Genomic DNA, 19179 nt, shown 5'->3' with positions numbered 1-19179 from the left:
GTCTGACAGCAGCTGTCAATTAATCTGTCACTACGAGTCCCAGGCAAATTGTGGTTAGTGCACAGGGCAATTGGAAATCTGAAATTACCAATGATAATACCTAACAGTGGCTTTGAGTCCAAACTCAAAGAAACAGTTTATTAAATACAACCAAAATGGGCATATCTGTCCCTACCTTGAATTCCTGAAGCTGCTGTTTGATGACATCGACCTCTGTGCCCACGACAGCCTGTGTGTTCAGCACCTTTTCTGCCCGTTCTAGCAACCCCTGCAGCTCAGACATTTGGGTGTAGAACTCCTTCACACGCTCCTCTGCTGCTTCTATGAGTGCCAGACGGTTCTGGCCTCGCTCTGCCAGCTTGCTTGCCTGTCTGCTCTGGGCCTCAGTCTCTCTCCTTAGGGCCAGAATATCTGGAGAGCTTCCCTCTCTATGCAGCATAGTGGTACATTCTCCACCATGACCTTCTAGCTCAGCACGGAGGGCATTAAGTCGGCCCAGGAAACCCCTAACAGCCTCAGCCTGCGAGGCCAAGGAGTCGGCGTCTCGCCCCACAGGGCTGAGACTGTCCAGCTCATCATCCAAATCAGCCAGGCAGGAGAAAATGTCCCGGACACGTGACTGGACCTCTCCCACGCCCTGTAACCGGGACTCCAGGGATGAGCAGCATTGCTCAGTCTGCGGGACAAACAAAGGGTACATATGGTTTAACACATTTTATCTTTGATTTTCTATTGAGATACTGCAATGTATGTGATTAGAGAACAATTACAGGTGATGTGCACAATGTTTTCAATGTTAAAATTTCCCCCGAAAATTTTAAAACTGTTGTTATGTGGTGCTATCAAAACATTCCAGGCTCAACCTATGCTACAAGCTTGGGATAGGACTACCTGTTTGCCCAATCAATGGAAGACAGTGGGAGTTTTCAGGAAACTGTTTGAATACAGTCAATATTTTTGCACTTTTGTTTGGTGACGCCTTCACCACAGAGATTACACGCTTTACCTCAAAACTCTTAAAAGACTACAAATTCATAATTACAAACATGCAAGACAAATCTGGACCAACAGCCAGTCTAGGATTCGGTCTTATTTCAAACAACTACAGTACTGCCCCGATGCATTCCAACAGTCTCACCTTTTCAGTAACTTCTTCAAACTCCCTTTCCGTGTCACGAGCTTGCTGTAATAGCATCTGGCCACCATTTTCACTGGCCCCGGATATCTCTGGTGCATCCTGCAGAAGCCCCTGAGCCAAATTACGCAGGTACACCACTTGTGGCTGCAGAGAGTTTAACATCTCTTGCTGGCTACGTAGACGCTCCAGGCTTTTATTACTACAAGCTTGTGGTCCAAGTGCCTCCTGAACTTCGATCTGATGTCTAGCTGCCTCAAGTCTACTCTCCACGGCCTGCCTGCCATCTTCAAACTCTTTCAGCCTGCTTCCCAACTCATCCAGTTGGGCTGTGCGACCCTGTAGTCGCTCTGAGAGCCCATCTACCCTACGGTTAAGCTGAGCTTTCTCATCTCTTATTTCCTCATCACCAGTGCATCCCTGCTCTAAAAGCTGATCTGCCGCAGTGCTCAAAGAATCCAAGAGGGAGCGACGGCAATCCAAGTCCAGCCTCAGTTGTCTAGCCTTTTGCAGGGCCTCATCTAAGGCAGCAGGATCCAATGATGGGTGGATCTTTGACTCCTTTTCCTCACATTCCGTTACCCAGGGTACTAGTTCATCACAACGTTGTTGGTACAGCTCTGCGCGGGACAGTGTCTCTTTGATTCGACAATGTTTCTCTGTGGTTTGTTGGATTAGGCCCTCCCAGTCTTGCCGTAGGGTGTTAAGTCGAGTTTGTAGGGCTAATCGCTCATCTCCAGCAGAAAGGGATGCCAGGAGAGATGAACCCTCTGCCTGGATGAGTTCATAGGATCCACGCTGCTGTGAAATGGTTCGCTGGAGATCCTCCTGTTGGGCAAGAAGAGTCTTCAGGGGATCAGGCTGGCAAGGGAGGGGTTCAGAAATACCAGATATGTGATTCCCATTCTGTCCGTTCAACCAGCCACGAAGCTCTTCATACATCTGCTGGAACTGCTGTGTGCTGGACAGGGCCGCCTGCAGCTGGGACAAGCCGTCAGCTGATAGACAGTGGAGAGGGGGCATGGTTATGACTATATATACATATGCTAATATTAAGGCTTAAAAGAAATATATACAGCAAATACAACTGAAAAGAATGTAAATGCAATGTGCAATTCTTTCTATGTTAAAAAATCTTTCTCCTATCCCAGCTTTAGGTGTTCAGGTCAGCTGTTTTAAATAAAACATTATTTGTAATTTTAAAATTAGTCCCATGGGCTGGTTGTCTGAGACCCCAGGTCTACAAAATGGAAAATTATATGAATTATCAGACATCATAAAAGCTAGAGAATGTTACTCACCAGCCCTTTCTTCTAGATTCTTGAGGGGACCACTAACACTCTCCAGTCTCTTGTGCAACTCATCTCTCAGATATGGTTCGGCCACAATTGTGCTGAGCTCCACACATAGCTGCTCGGCCTGGGCCAGCTGACCCTGTCTCTGTTCCAGCTCGGCTCGGATCTCCCCTGTTTCCTGAAGCCTGTGGTGTAGCGCCTCAGGCTGGGCGCTTAGAGAGGCCTGAGCATCCAGTCTCTTGCCTAGATCAGCCACGTTCTGAGACAGCTCCCTGAGGATGGACAGATAGCGCTCACTGGTTCCATGGGCTTGGTCGATCTGTTGGGAGCGGCCAGTGAGGCGAGAGGTGAGGTCATCCCACTGTTGTGAAATGTTTGCTAGCTCCTGCCTGACTTCTAAGTCCTGACCATCTCTAGAAGTCTCGTCTCCATCCGGGGATAGGATTCCCTCTGCTGCCCGAGTAAGCTGGTTGAACTGGGGATGTCGTGTCTCAAACTCACGAAGCATGAACTAATATGGATAAAGAAATGGGATGATCAGCTTTGGGTAGAAATTGACTTCAAAGGAATATTCCAGATTAACCTCAGTTGTCAATTACACAGAAAACATTCAACGTGTTGCAAAAAAAGAGGGAAAAATGTACAGTTCAGTATTTACATTATTCCACTTACAGTGGAAAAGTCGCACATACTTCTGATTTTTTGGCATCCAGTTAATTATTTTCTTCTTTTGTGGAAAAAACAAAGCAATATGGATTTGGAGGATGAGTAAATAATTTAAAATTTTTGGGTGAACTATTCATTTAAAGCATTAAAAAAGTCTGTAAAGTTGTCAATTCATCCTTTTGAGTGCGAATTAGTTTTCAATGTTGAAATAATTTTCTGTGGTTATCGGGTAAAGCAGTTTACCTGCACTTGTTGTTTCTGTGTGTTGAGCATGTTGGGGTCAATACTTAGTGGGCCCAGTACACTCATCATCAGCTCCTTCTCTCTGAGCCATGGTCCTAGTTGACTGGCTGCTGATGCAAAACTACCCAGCCTATCAGCACAAGCCTCCAGTTCAGTCTGCCTCTGTACTGCAGTCTGATTGGCCTTCTTCCACCGTGAGTCTAAGAGAGAAAGCAACAGGTGTGCTTAGAAAGAGAAAAATATTGGGAGCCAGCTTGATGCTTCTTGAAACCATGGTATGAAGCCACTACTGCTATAAACCATGACAACATTAACATTTTAGGATACCTTGAGTGACTGATTATGACCGTGAATCATTATTTCACTATTAAACTTAACAAGAAGCAATCTTGTTTAAGGAAGTTATTTCCTGGAAACATATAGAAACAGACTTTTAAAAAGAGCATGTTTGTGCATTTGTAGTGACTAACTGACATCTCGATACTGTTTAAATTAAGCACTCTGAAGTGTGTGAAACAACTGGGGGGGGGGTGGATTGTTTAATAGCATAGTTCAGGACATTTCATATTAAAGAGACAAGGTAAGAGCTCTTATTGGAGCTTTCGTTTGTTTCAGAATTCCATTTCCTGCATCAAACTCTCGAACTATGACCAATAAATGAACATAAATGCACTTCTGTCATTACACAGTTACAAACTTATTGCTGTGAATCCACTGAATGGAAATTAAAATTAAAATGTAATTAAAGTTCATTAAGAAATTCTGGGACACCACCCCATTTTAAAAAGCTTTAAGATCTTTTAACTGTCTTGGTTTACTGACCTATGTCTTCAGCCTGACGTTTCCATGTCTCAGCTTCAGGAGAGTCTGGATTTTCTTTTATTAGCTGCTTCAGAATGTTCTTGAGGTCCTCCACTTTTCCAGAATGCTCGGCCAGCTCAGAGAGTAAAGCCTGGATGCAGAAATCTGTCTGTTATTTTACTGACCATGTAAGCACATGGAATGATGGCAGCACTCAGGCCAGAGAAAACTGCATGCATTATCCACACTTTTTATAACAATGGACATGTTCCACAAAGTTTGACAACCAGAAAATGTTAATATTTTTTGTCTTAGGCCATATTCATACTAATATTTTGGTTTAAATCACACAGGGTTTGCTACATTTACAGCTCTCTTTCATACTGGAACAGCATTTTCCATCGAAAATGCTCACTTATATTGCACATTTTGGAAAATTCTGTTAGGAAACTGAAAACAGATTAGATTGGATATAGCCTTAATTTTGTTTTGCTTGAAAAGTTTGTGTGCTTCTTTAAAATAATTTCCACTTGGTTTGATATTTTGTTATATAATGCAAAGACATGAACATTTTTAACATGGTTTAAGTCCAAATACTTTTTAAGGGCACTGTGCCATATATACCACCTCTTCCATGCAAGTATGTAGAAGTATTAAAATCTCTCAACATCTCTCAACAAAATCTTATAGTGACCTTGGTTTCTTGGGCTTGAGCACGCACCACCTCAGGCCTAGAGGGTGAGGAAGTCTGCCCTTGTGCCAGGCTTTGTTCAAGAGGGCCCAACCACTGGGTGAGTGCCTTTGTGCCCTGCCTGGCCTTCTGTCGCAGGTCGAGTGAGGCCTCTCGTCTACTCTTCCTCTCCCTCAGGTCACTGCCCAGCTTCTCATACTTGCTGTTCACATCTGCCACTGCCACCTGGATCTCTGTCAAGTCTGAGTGTAAGAGAGAAGAAATGCTGTACAGACAGGCCAAATAGTTGTAAAACAACATGCTTGGGCTAATCAGATTTCTACTTTTCAGATAATGAGATAAAGCTAACATTTCAAGGGAGATGACAACTTCTGTCATCATTTACTCACATTTATGATGTTCAAAACTTTTATGACTTACTTTCTTCCAGGGAACACAAAAGGCGATGTTATTCAGTATTTTATTCTCAGCAACCATTCACTTTTATTCCATCTTTTTTCCATACAATGAAAGTGAATGGCGAGAGTCACTTGATCTAACATCTCCTTTTGTGTTCCACAGAAAAAGAACAACATAAGGGTGAATAATGATGACAGAATTTCATTTCAACTGTCCCTTTTTAAGTATTTCAGTTCTAAATGATTGCACAAATTGACCATATGCACAGAGACATATTACATCAATCTGCACATACTCTAAAAGTAAACAACAGCACAGCACAAAAAGCAATGCAGAGTAAAATGGGGAGAGTGGGAGAATGAGTAGGTGAAAGAGAAAACTAGTGTGACAAAGAGGAAGAGAGATATGGGAGGAGTTACCATGTGAGGATAAAAAGCAAGTGGAAGTTGTTTAGCAGTTGTATGTGGTCTAACCATATGTGTCCACTGGCAAGAAACGAATGAAGTCGAGCGGGCATTTTCAATAAATTTTCAATGGGAGCCGAGCAACAGACTTGCATGGGGGGTTGTGAGATTGACAGTGGAGCAGGTAGTGAGAGCATCAGAAACTTGAGAAATACTCAAATTTATGTAAATAAGAAGCAAAAATGCTGGGCAGCAGCTAATCATTAAGGTGAAGGCAGTGATGACTGTTACAAGCATTTAAAAAAATCTGCACATATTTCAGTGCTTAAAATCACTTTGTTACATATTTGTATATTTCATTTTTAGTTTTAAGAGCAGTTTTAACACTTTCATTAAAAGTTAAAAGCATGTTAGATTAGGTTAATACACTCGGTGACTTATATGAGAGTGGACTGTTGAGATCCTTCAAAAATTTGGTTTAACATTTTGGGATTCCCAGATTTCAGTTTTTTAGGTATTTACAGCTGTGCCATCTGCTCTGCACTATGTTTGGGAGTAGCATACACCCCCAATCAGAAGATGGAGATACAACCCATGTTTTTTGGTGGTGTCCAAGATCCAAGAATTTTGGATCTCCAAGAGTTTTATGTGTGATGTATTGGGCACTCAAATTAAATTTTGCCCCAGACTCTGTATTTTAGGAGATGGGGTGGTCATCAATATAGGAGATAAACACATAAAAAACTGGGTTCTAACCAGTGTCATGATCGGCAGACACATTTTTTTAAGGGAGTGAAGTCGGCTGGAGCACCATCATTTCAAGAATGGTGCACAGAGATGGGGAGGGTGGTGGCTTTCGAGGAAGGGTAATGTAGAAGGCTTGGAGGTTGGGATTCATTTGATGGGAAATGGTTTAAAGACTACACTGTAATTTTTACAAACACACTCCTTAAGCAGCAGACCACTTGCATTTTGTGTTGTATTGAGTGGATTTCTTTCACACCAGAGGACAGATAGGGTAACAGAGTAAAGCTTCAAGCGATGGAGATGCTGCACAGCTCACTGGCTAAAGGGAAGCTCACCTTTACAGGTGTGAATGCCATTAACACTGTTGGGGCTGGAAGCACCATTGAGCTGAGGGGCACCTGGGAGAAAGACACACAAACGCTCAGACACTGCCACAATAATTCACAGACATGCTTGAGCAGTACAAAAATACACAAGCTGCAAGACAAACTCAACACAGATTGTTTAGAACACAGAGATACATAAGATACTTAATTTAGGCACTTATATTGGGTGATTGGGCCTGGCTCTGTCTTTGTTCAAATTCATCCCAAAGATGTTCAATGGCATTCAGGTCTGGGCTTTGTGTAGGCCAAGTAATGTTCTTCCACACCAGCCTTAGTAAAACATTTCTTTATGGGCCTTGCTTCGTGCACACAAACATTGACATGCTAAAACAGAAAATGGCTTTACCCAAACTGCTGCCACAGAACAGTTCTAAAGAATGTCACTGTATGCAGTAGCGTTAAGATTGGCCTTCAGTGGAATGACTTGAATAGCCAAATATATTAATTAGTATACTTTTGGCCATTAATATAATTTCTGAGAGGAATGATCACAGTGGAAACACTAAGAATTGGCTAATAAGACACAAACATGGAGCATTGGCCCTGAGCTTTCACTTTATGTTTTTTATTTTATTTTATTTTATTTAGGGATTTTTAGTCTTTAGGGGAGAGAGGGGTAACAGGATCGGGTTTTAACCCAGGTCCCCGTGAGCCAATAGCTGTTATAAAGTAAATGCCATAAGCAAGTGCCATAAGTAACCTTCTGCGCCACAGCTGCCACCACTTGGTTACTGTTCTTACCTGACTTATTCTTTGGTGCTGTTATGCTAATAATCAGGCTCTCCAGTTGTGAACTGGTCTTGTTCAACTCCTGAACTTGACTACCATGGGTCTCCCATTCCGTGAGAAGATCCTGCAAGGAGAATTCATAAGACGTGTAAATTAAATCTTGTTTCCCAAAAACAGAAACTGATGTGAACACACTATAAATAGCTTGCTTCCCTAAAAAAAGTATCTGGAGTCAACACAGTGCAAATAGTGAGAATTGCAGTCTTACTTTAAGCTGTTGTGCTCTCCTCTGCAGGCTCTCTGTGCTGAGGTTGGACTCTTTGGCTGGCAGCTGTTCTTGTACTGTCTGCAGCCATCTGAGGAGCGAGCTAGAGCGCGAACGAAACTCCACCAGTTGATGTACACAGCTCTGGATGGAATCAAACCTGTGAAGAAAACAATAGTAAGGTCAAAATATTACAATTAACTAAGGCTGTCAATTTAATGGGATTAATAAAAAAAAAAAAAAAATTTAAAAATGTGAGAGAAAAAAAATTGCGTAGTTAATTATGCTCAATAACCCCATATAAATCTCAGTAAGAAAGATTTATATATATATATATATATATATATATATATATATATATATATATACAGTATATAGAGCATTGAAGCAATTTAATGCACCAACTTTCAGTTTATTGGTCTATGTGCAATTGAATGGAAATAAAACAAACAACATTTCAAAAGCCACTTTTTGTCTTGTCTATTTCTGCAGTTCTTCACAACTGCAAAAAAATCCCCAGTAAACAAACACCACCAGACTTGCTTGAAAAATTATCCCCTTCTATTAATATGGCAACACAGGAGGCAACTATTTTAAGTCTTGATGATAGATCAGGACTTTGTTTAGGATATTAAGCATAGCCAGACTCCACTCCAGACTCTTATGTGGGCAGCAGGCATCTACTATTGTTAGCAGCAGTTGGGGTTGAAGGTCAAGTCCTAACATGCTACTATTTACTATAAGTTTACATATCAATAATCCCACTTCCCACTCACAAGTATTCCCAGAGACATGTGGAGTGGAGTCAGATTTGAACATATGACTGACTGTTTTATGATTCCTCTCTTGGGGCATTTGAAATGCTTGGAGAGAGAGGCATCTTAAGGAGGCAATATGGTGGAATGGTTTATATAGCGGAGGACATAGGGCTGTCAAATTAGGTTAGCCTGATGCAATTTTTTATGCCCAAAACGTTTCCAGGCCAAGTCCATAGTGTATTTATGAAATTGGTCTAATTTTTGTCATGTCAAATGTCAAAGCAATTAAAGCTGGCGGGGCATCACATTTCAAGAAGTAACGACAACAGAGAATAGCTGGGAACAGCCTAATTATTCAGAAGGATAAAATATATTTACATTAGTGGTCAATCTATATGGGATTTTCAATGGTTTAAATTTGGTCCCCTGTCCTAAATTTTGGGTTCCGTTTTTGTCTACTCACAGTCTGGATAGTAAAATTATAAGTGGAAAGTAATGTTTTTACAACTCTCTCAACTCACCTCTCATTGACATTGGATTCCAGGCGTGCAAACTCCTCAGAAACCTCTTTGGTTGTGTCCAGAAGTTTTTGCACATTAGCAAGGATCCCAGATTGGCTTACATCTGAACCAAGCTCGACAAATGATTTTAATTGACTTGACTCTTGATTAATCTCTGATCTCACCTCCTTTAATGAATAACAGATAAATGATGAGACCTCACACTATAAAAAGAGTACAAGTTTATTGGCCAGTGTTGGAAGGTAAGTAAATTTGAGACCAAAAACCTTATTATCTAACCTCTATGGTCTGTCTGTAGTCTTCCATGCTGCAGTCTGGTTGGCCTACAGGGCTCAGAGCTCTTTCTCGGCTCTGTGTAAAGCTGCGGAGGTCTGTGCTCTGGCGCTCAAAGCTCTCCAACTTGGGCAAAAGCCCCCGCAACTCAGTCTCTCCTTTAGCCTGCTTGGCCTGGGCTGCAGCATAGCGCTGCCGAAGGTCCTGCAGTGCCCCCTGCAGGCCAGATGCTGTCGACGCATCTGCAGATTTCAGAAGCTTGGACACAGAATCACAGGTGGCATCTACACTGCCCTGCCTCGAAAGAAGCTCCTGACGTATTTTCTGAGGGGAGGGGAAAATGTCTCAGTATAAAAACGTGTCTCATATAAAACACAACAAAAGTTTTTAGAACACTGGAAAAAGGAAAATTATGTTCAATACTAATGACTTTAAAGATTGAAAAAATACCTGATTTTGTGTCAGGGCATCCTGAACTGCTTCGGCAGTGGGCTGGACTGGGCCAGGAGATAAAGGTAGGCTGTCCAACCATGTCAACAGTGCTTTAAGCCCCTCCTGAACACTGACTGACTGGGCAACAGCTGTTTGGAGCTGCTCAGCCCTCACTGTCACCGAATCAGACAGAGTTTCATACCACTTCTCCAGAGCATCTGAAATGACCATAGGAATTATATATATATATATATATTTATATGTATATGTTGAATATGTATTTGTTTATCATTTGAATAGCTGTGTCCTAAGCAGCATTATGGCAAAATCCCCACAAGATTATTAAGCTGAGCTAATTTGGACTAATCAAACTGTATCACCCTGAAGGGGTTTATTTTTGCGATAATGGCTGGCTGAATGTACATTATCCGACTTATTACAAGGCTACTTACCAAATGAACACATAAATAGAAGTAAAATGTTGAATTGAGTTGAAATTGAGCTACAGTATGTAGGAAATAGGTAGCCTTGGGTCAATTTCACAGTTAAGTTGTCATTTTGCAAAAATATTAGACAGCAGAATGCAGCAATTAACCAATCAAGTATTCCAGAGAACCATGCAATAAATATGCACATACATGTATGCAAATTCAGTTAAGGAATAATAACACAAGTAGCGCAAATTAAGTAAGAAAGTATTAGTTGCTAATGGGAATTACCTGTTGAGTTGATAATATCAGATTTTTTGAGAGTCGGGGGATCCTGAGTGCTAACCAGCTCTTTTCCTGCCCTCTTGACTTTTTCAAGCTGTACAGAACGCTCTGCCAGCTCATCCTGTAACAGCTGAGAGGACACAGCAAAAGACAAAAAAAATGCTTATTAAGATTAAGCGTAAAGGAAACAACATTCTGCTTTGCCATTTGCACACCATTTATCCATCTGGTTTGATTGTTTGTGAGTTTTGTTCCATAATAAATCAACTGACCTGTATAGTATTAAGAGTATGTTGCAGTGTCTGGGTGTCTGTTTGCTCTCCGCTGGGTTTAAATATGCTCTGATTCTGCTCTTGAGTGATTAGCCAGGACTTTAAAGAACCAGCCTCCTCTTGGTACTGCTGGTATCGCTCCAGGAGACCTGAGAGATGGGTGCCAAGTTCTGAGGACTAAAAAAAGAAAAATGCAGGATTGAGTATATCAGTACATATTCAGTGCGTTATATGCCATTGCAGGCTTTGTGTGTACCCACCTTGCTGTGCAATGAATTGTAGCGTTGTGAGGCTTCTTGTAGCTTGTCACTCACAAGTTGCCTGGTACCCTCCAGAACTGGATCAGAACTGCTCACCCTCTCCAGGGCCCCCTGAACAGAGTCCAGAACCTTCTGACCGGAGATAGTCACAAAGCGCAGGTCTGCTTTGTGACAGATGACATCCTCTGCAAGCTTTAAATACAGAGAAATACATTTCTGTAGCATTTTATCCCTTATAAGGGGCCATCCGCACAGTACACGTTTTTGTGTCCATCTGCACTGGTTTTTAATTGCTTTTCTAGGTAAACATGCATAAGATGGACATGGAACACAAGAATGTGTTTGGTCTGACTTGTTTGGTTGTGACTTGACAATCATGAATATTGTGAATGACCCCCTTTTGCAGCTTAGTTTCAATTAATGATCTGGTTGGGCTGGGGAGAGAGCTTTGTGTTGCAAATTTAGAGTGCATGTGCATTAAACTCTTTCATTTCATAAGAGCGAGGAATCTAGATTTCCAATATCTGCACCTTTCTAAAAGGGGAAAACGTAAAAAGTCCTTGTAAATCTACACCATCCTCAATACATTTTGATACCTTTTTGTGCTCCTCCATCCTGTTTTTTAGGCCCTTTGCATCAGTTTCCCCTTCTCCGAGTGAGCGCAGCTCTTGTTCACTCTGATCCAGCCATGTTCCCAGGTTCCTGTGCTCTTGCATGAACTTGGCAAGCTCATCTCTGAGGGTATCTGCATGCCTCAGTCTGTCCTGACAGCTCTGGAGGCACTCCTGATGCTGACTCTGCAGCTGATCCAGCTTGGCCCGCAAGCGCTGCTTCTCCTCTGGTGGCACACTGGAGTCGGGTTGCTCCAGAAGGGAATGGACGGATTGGGCCACCTGCTGAAGGTTAGCCTGCTGAGCTTGTAACTGCTGCAGGTCAGTCTGGTAAAATAAACAAAGACAAAATGTCAAAGGGCTGAATTAAGCACTGCTGAACGATGTAATACAGTACATATAGAAACTTTGAGGTCTGACTGAAATTACTATAGAACAGACCAAACATACTTTAGATTACATGTCGTACTGAAAGAACTTTAGAACTGAGATGCTACATTTGTAATTTTGAGAATTATAAAATATCTTCAAGAATCTGACCTGAAGCATGTCACTGTGAGAATTCAGAGTACTCTCTGGCAGTACAGATGAGTCAGGGACGGTCTCTTCAAGTGACCTCTTCTTTGACTTGTCGAGTGATGACAATTCTATGAGCAGTGTGTCTATTTTTCCCTGAGTCTCCTGCATCTGCTCCTCTGCTTTTGCCTTGAGCAGAAGCAAATTATGACAATAAATGAAACAAATTAATAAAATATGCTCAAAAATTAAATTGAAAATATATATATTTTTTTTAAATATCTGAAATCCTTACCCTCTGTGTGTTCTGCTGATGTGTTGTGATGATGGCAGAGTCCACTTGAGCCAGTGAGGTGTGGATTGAGTTTGTTAGTGAGCTGTGCTGCTCCTTCATTTGTGAAAGAGCCCCCTGCAGTTTGGCTCTTTCCTGAGGACTCAAACTGTCACCCCGCTCAGCCAGGAACTCCTTGACTGAACGCATAGCCTCCATCAATGAGTCACTTTTGGTCTGAAGTTCCTTCTCCACCTCCTATAGTTACAGGGTACCAACAGAATGAAACAAACCGAAACAAATGAACTTATTTCTGAATAAATTCAAAAATAAGAGACAAGGTTTTGCATTACGGTTTTTTTATTTATTTGCAATCACACATTAAGTCACAAATATCAACAGCCGTAATTGACAATATCTTTTTAGAGTTAAACATCAAATTAATCACTGCCTCACCTTAATCTCTTTTTGCTTCTGTTGTAATGCATTTACATCACTTGACTCCACTCCCACTCTCTGATTGGCTAGGAGGCTGGCAGTACCAGCCAACCACATTGTGAGATTGTCCAGTTTTTCAGAGAATTCTTCCTTCTGCTGTTGCACAACCTATATCCCACAACAGCGAAAAGGGATAAGAGCCGGAAAAAAATAAGAGATTAAGAAAACTTTACATTTGATAATTTATGATCAGAAATAAGACCCATCGACTTCTTAAAGTCACATGAATGTCTTTTTACCCATCCATATAATACTTTGTAAATCTGCCAAGTTTTCACACAGAGTAAACAATGTACAATGTTTGAGCATGATGTGTCCGAAGTCAACCCAAAGCAACCTGATTACAACACATCTCGACAAGCCAGTAAAGCAGAATAAAGACAGAAAAAATTATGTTGTCTAAAAAACATCTTAGTTTGATATTTTCAATAAAGACAGACATGGAAAAAACAAGCACACTACACAGAGAGGTTGCTTTAAATCTTTAGCCTTTTCCAAAGCATTGTCTTCTCTGGTAATCTGTAAGAGCAATGCAGACAGGTTAATTCACACATGTATTAGTACACACAATACACTCACACACATTCTGCAAAATCAAGTTTAAAATGCTTGTGGCTAGAGAAGCATTATTAGACCAACAGATAATACAATAAAATTAAGTGAACTAACACTGATTTTTAAATGCATGTGGAAATTATTTTCAGTTTCAAATGTAGCATTCATGCTAACATGTATGGATGAATCAGAAGTGTGGTTAACTTTTAACAGTTGTTTTATATTTAATGTAGTATTTGGTTATTGTGAAGTGCCAAATTTGAAGCCAAAAAGAAAGTTCCTTCTGTGTTTAACATGGCAGCACAAGCTGTTATTCATCGGTTTGCAAACCTCACTATCCCTTGCAATTTGTCGCTTTTTCTCCTCTTTCTCTTCTTTTTCTTTCTGCTCTTTCCTCATTCGTTCATCCTCTCTCACATGCTGGGCTGAGAGTGCTTCAGCCCTGGCATGAGTGTGACCAACAGCCAGGTGAAACACCCTCTGAAGCTGCTCCAGTTGTCCAAGAAGATGCCGGCACTGATCAGGAAGTAGGTCCTGAGCATGCTCAGAGATAAACACCTGGATTTTGTACACCACAGTGCTGACGTCAGTGGATCGGGCTGCAAGAGCATTCTGTAACTCCTGTTAGGAAAAGAAGGATACAAAAATGCTATGACTGTAACTATAAATGTAAATTTATGGCAAAGCTAGGCAACCAAGATATTATCACCCTTGAGGTTTTACCTTGCACAACTGTTGTTTATAAATGATCTGAGAATAAATGCTTTTATCTGCTGCTGTCTGTCCATCTACCCCAGTTTCCTTCTCCATTTGTATCTCCATCTTCTTAAGCCAGCTGAGAAGGTTGTTCACTTGCTCTTCCAAAGACTTCATCTTACTATTTACAGCTTCCTGTAAGAATATTAATATTTCACATATTTAACAGATTGTAAAGAATGAATTTGGAATGAAGCAATACGTGCTTATTTTGAAGATTTTATTCTTACTTTTTGTGCATCACGTTGTGCTTGCAACCCCTGCAATACACTCTGGCCAAGGTCCCTGGTTGCACAGTATGCTCTGGCTAAGCATCGCCCATCCTTCTCCAGAGCCATAAGCAGCTGAGGTGGGACATCCTGAGAGTGAGACTCCAACAGCTGCTTTGCTGCTTCAGTCTCCTTGTTCACTTCTGTTTCCAGGTCACTAATTTCCAGGGAAAGGATCTGAATAGAGAGTAAATTAAAATGGAGTACAGACCTTGTTAGCTGAAACAATTGCATATGTGAGTTGTCAAATATTTGTTATACAAAGCTTTTACCTCTGTCTGTCTGATTTTGTCATCAAGTGTGATGAGACTTCGACCAGCAGACTGTTGTTGTTGTTGTTGTTTAAGACGGACCTCAATGTGTCTCACCATGGAGAGCAGAGCCACAATCTGTTGATCATGTTCTAAGCACTCTTGGCGGGCCAGTGAGTACTAAAAGGAGATTCAAGAAAAAGTCAAATACATTTTTAATGAACAATATTTAAATTAAAGTTTCAGAACCCAAAGAAAGATGTTCAGAATTACTCCTTACCTTTTTAGACTTTGAAGTATCCCTGTTCTGCTGTTCAGTTTTCATTAGATTTTTTTTAGGTTGCTTTTCCACGAAAACCTCTGCACACTCTTTCACCTCTTCTTTATGTGTGGTAACAGGCACTGGGATCTCCTCCATTAGGGATAGTCCAGCAAAGTTAGATTCTCTGACAGATGTTTCATCAATGTCTTCACTGAAAGGGGACTTGTCATTTCTTTTTTGATGAAGTTCAGTACTTACTTTCCCCATTGCTGTTTTGGTAATTTGCAAAGGAGTACACACCTCACCTGACAACAGTAATAATTTAGTGTCTTCCGGACTTTCAGTCAAAACAGTGTCTAAGGTTAATTCAGCCGATGTGTTGAACAACTTTTCATCTTCTGTATATAATGGCTCAATATTTTTTTCCATTGCTCTTCTTTCTTTGAGCTGCACATGTAAATTCTGGATTGGAGTAAGTCTTTCCTGGTTTATGTCCTCAATGTCATCAGCGGTCTTTGTAGAATATGAAATATTTTTATTTTTATCAACATGTAATTTTGTGTTTGTGTGCTTGTCATGCTCAAATTCTTCCTGTTCATGAAGCTGTGCTTTATCTGTGGAGCATGCAAGAGAATCAGCCCCATGTAGAATTTTCTCTGCCACAACATTTTTATCCTTAATTTCTTGCCCTGTCTGGTGGAGTTTATCATATAGATTTTTACTTTCAGGATGTTCAGGACTTGTCTTTTCTACAATGGATTCCTCATGGGTGGTCAATTGTAGTTCTCCATGACTAGCGCCTTGCCGCATTGCTTCTAATTCTTCAGCAGCCTGTTTATCGCTGACTCCTCGCTCAAACACCTTCCTAAGAATGCTTTCTTTAGCCTTCATCAAAAGTATTTCCTTCTGTGCCAATGCCTGGCTGACTTTCTCATGTAGCATCTCATTTTCTTTGTCAACTGAATGATTACTTTCAGGCAGGAACTCATGAATCATTGTCTTCTGCTCTTTCTTAGTCTCATCATGTGTTTCAACTTCTGCTTCAACAACAAACCTTTGCTTAACTTTATGTTTATTTTTCTTCTTCTTCTTCTTCTTCTTTTCAAATTGCTCTGGATCCTTAGAGATATCAATAGCTTCTTGATCGTGCTCTGTTTTTTCCATATCAGTCATGATGTTTTGCTGTGTTTGAGTCTTCTCATTCTGCTCTGCATTTACATTAAACTGCTGATGATTAGACACTTGTTTGGGGGTCTCAGTTTCATTAGCAGTTTTAGCCATCCCAATCTCCATAGCTTTCTCTTGAACATTCTCATTGCTTCCTGAGACAGGTGCATAGCCTGTTTGGGGTATCTCTGATAGCTCGACTTTATTCACCTTTTCTACTTTGTCATCTTTCACAATAGGCTCCTGATCAGTGGCAAGGGCATCTTTTTCACTAATCTCAGTTTTTCCTATAGGTGAAACTATAGCTGTCTGACATCCACCAGAGGTAACTGAAGCCTGCAGATTTTCATAATTTTTATTTTCCATTTTAGCTTGCTTACTGTTTTTTCCTCTACCTTTCTTCTTTCCTGGTACCTTTACAGTATGTGTGGGTGTGGAAGCAGATTCATCCAATTTAGACTTCTGGCTGTCCATGTTGTCAATTTTGCTCTCTGACTGAAGTGCTTCTCCCTTGAAACTATGCCCTTCTATTCGCTCTGTAGTTGGGGCATGTTCCTTGTGCAAACCATCAGCTGAGTTTGAGAAAATGGCCTTAGAGTTTGTAGGTTCATTCACCGTCTGCCTCTGGAGCTCTGTCTCTGCGGTATGATCATGGGAATTTGTTGAGTTATTATTTCTCACCACTTTACATTTGATCTCAGAAATATGTTGCATTTGGTCAGGGCTTTGACTTGGGTGAAGTGATTTGATTTCTTTGTTAAGGGGCGTTATCTCTTCAATGGCCCGCTGAAGCCTTTTTTCTGCTTTCAAGGCAAATTCAGTCAGTTCCTCTAATGTTGCATCAGTACTGCCCTGAATCATTTCACGTGATGAGCCTACATCAAACACTCGTTCCTTGCCTTTTGAATCAGGATAATGCTCAAATATCCCAACACTTAAGGTATTTTCAAGATACTCTTTTTTCAGGAGATCAGCATTTTTCATTTGAGACTCTGAAGAATGTGGTGGTAAATTACTTGTTAGATTTATTTCAGTAGTCATTTTATTAGGGCTGATCTGATCTGATACAACCTCAGGAACAAGAAGACAAGGCATTCCATTTGTTGAGGAGACTGATCCTTTGGAACATTCCATTTCATCTTCATCTACATCTATGCTGTCATAAAGCTCTGCAGCCATTTCTCTAGAAATGAGTCCATCTTCAATTGCCTTAGTAATGTTAGGGACTCTGTGTCCACTGGCTGGATCAATCAATCCCCCTTTCAAGACCTGATTTGCAGCAATACATTTAGCCATCTCTTCATTAACAAAGCCTTTCTTAAAAGCCTCTGGAAGAGACAAACGCTTTCCACTGTAAATGTCAATAATACCCCCTGTATCTGCTTGACTTTGCAATTTCACTTGGCTTTTCACTTGACTTTCACTTGGTTCCAATGACAAAGTCTTGATTTCTGATGGGTTTAATTTCTCAGTATTTATAACTTTATCATCTTGATCAAAGATGTTTTTCTTTACCTTTTGTTCAACCATTTCCTTTAATTCTTCTGACTGTTTTGCAGTCTTAAGCAACTGAGATTGGTCTGACTTGACATTAAGCTGATCACACTGTCTTAATTTTGTGGTGTCTTGGAATGATGACTGTGCACTGCTTTCATCCATCTCCATAAATATTCCACTACTCTCTGCTTGTTTCATCTTTACGCTACACTTAGTTGTAGGGTAATTTACGGTTGAATCTTTAATCAGATTTTTTGAACATGTAACATTCACTGATATTGTCGTTGGTAGGGCTGAGCTTGTATGAGAAGGCTTAATAAACGCTTGGTTTGTGCCGGTCGAGGGTGCAAGATCTTTCTCTGCTTTTTCTGAAGGTTCCCCCATATCAGTGTTTTTACTACTATCTGCTTGTTCTCTCTTTAGACTTTGCTTAGTTTTAGCTTCATTTACTGTTGAATCTATAACCTGATTCTGAAAAAGCATAACATTCCCTGACATAGCCGTTGGTAAGACTAAGCTTGTAAGTGAAGGCATAAAGGTTTGGTCTGTGCCTGTCAAGGGTGCAAGATCATCCTTTGCTCTTTCTATAGATTCCCCCATAGCAGTGTTCTTACTGGAAATGTTGTCATTTATAATACTGGGTTCTTCATTCTCTCTTGACGATAAAACGTTCTCATGCCATACCACTTTAGATGAAGGGTCTATAAAGGTTTGTTCTGTGCCTATCAAGGGTGAAAGATCTTCCCATGATTGTTCTTTAAATGTTGTTTTAATATTGAGTCGTTTATACTCTCCTGACAAAAGAAAAACTTCATGTGAAGGCTCTATAAAGGCTCTGTCTGTGCCTGTCCAGGGTACAAGATTTTCCTCTGTTCTTCCTACAGTCTCTTTTGTGTCATTGCTCTTGGAGGAAATTTCATATTTAATACTCTTGGTTTGTTCATACCCTCCTGCTGATAGAATTTTACCTTGCCAAGTCTCTTTATGCGGAGGCTCTATAAAGGCTCTGGCTGTGCTTGTCCCAGGAACAATTTCATCCTCTGTTCTTTTTATAGCCTCTTTTGTATGAGTGTTTTTGCAGGAAATTTCATAGTTAATACTCTTGGTTTGTTCATACTCTCTTGCTGACGGATTTTTCCCTTGCCAAGTATCTTTATGCGGAGGCTCTATAACGGCTCTTTTTTTGTCTGGCAAGGGTGTAAGATCCTTTTCTTCTCTATCTGCCTCTCCCTCAACAGTTTTCCAGAAGGCCATTCCATATTTTTTAATCTCAGGTTCTTCATACTCTCCTGATGCCAGAACTTTCTCTTGCCAGTTCTCTTTCTGTGGAGGCTCTATAACGGCTATGTCTGTGCCCATCAAGATTTCAAGATCTTCATTTTCTCTTTCTATGGTCTTTCCCATATCAGTATTCCTGCTGGCAATTTTATTTTTCAAAATCTTGGGTTCAAACACTTTTGTTGACACACCTTCCTCATGCAAAACCACTTTAAGTAAAGGCTCTTTAAAGATTTGCACTGTGTCTGTCAAGGTTGT

General features: G+C 40.7%; 1 protein-coding gene across 1 annotated transcript in view; it reads right to left on the bottom strand.

The window, feature by feature from the left end:
- LOC127650088 (microtubule-actin cross-linking factor 1-like) overlaps window positions 1–19179 on the bottom strand; it is a 118189-nt gene that overhangs the window by 58433 nt on the left and 40577 nt on the right. The window contains exons 33-51 of the mRNA XM_052135290.1: window positions 12845–12994; window positions 12413–12646; window positions 12142–12306; window positions 11587–11928; window positions 10991–11182; window positions 10731–10907; window positions 10465–10588; window positions 9764–9963; window positions 9320–9637; window positions 9041–9207; window positions 7765–7921; window positions 7509–7620; window positions 6717–6779; window positions 4835–5073; window positions 4162–4291; window positions 3340–3539; window positions 2437–2941; window positions 1139–2133; window positions 176–676 (exon numbers count right to left, since the gene is read on the bottom strand). Of these exons, the coding sequence (XP_051991250.1) occupies window positions 176–676; window positions 1139–2133; window positions 2437–2941; window positions 3340–3539; window positions 4162–4291; window positions 4835–5073; window positions 6717–6779; window positions 7509–7620; window positions 7765–7921; window positions 9041–9207; window positions 9320–9637; window positions 9764–9963; window positions 10465–10588; window positions 10731–10907; window positions 10991–11182; window positions 11587–11928; window positions 12142–12306; window positions 12413–12646; window positions 12845–12994 (4971 nt within the window). The remainder of the gene's footprint in view (window positions 1–175; window positions 677–1138; window positions 2134–2436; window positions 2942–3339; window positions 3540–4161; window positions 4292–4834; window positions 5074–6716; window positions 6780–7508; window positions 7621–7764; window positions 7922–9040; window positions 9208–9319; window positions 9638–9763; window positions 9964–10464; window positions 10589–10730; window positions 10908–10990; window positions 11183–11586; window positions 11929–12141; window positions 12307–12412; window positions 12647–12844; window positions 12995–19179) is intronic.

This window comes from Xyrauchen texanus, chromosome 10 (genome assembly GCF_025860055.1).
Source record: "Xyrauchen texanus isolate HMW12.3.18 chromosome 10, RBS_HiC_50CHRs, whole genome shotgun sequence".
In the NCBI taxonomy this organism is placed as follows: Eukaryota; Metazoa; Chordata; class Actinopteri; order Cypriniformes; family Catostomidae; genus Xyrauchen; species Xyrauchen texanus.
Note: the sequence above shows the minus strand (reverse complement) of the source record. Positions and strands in the feature narration are given on the sequence as shown.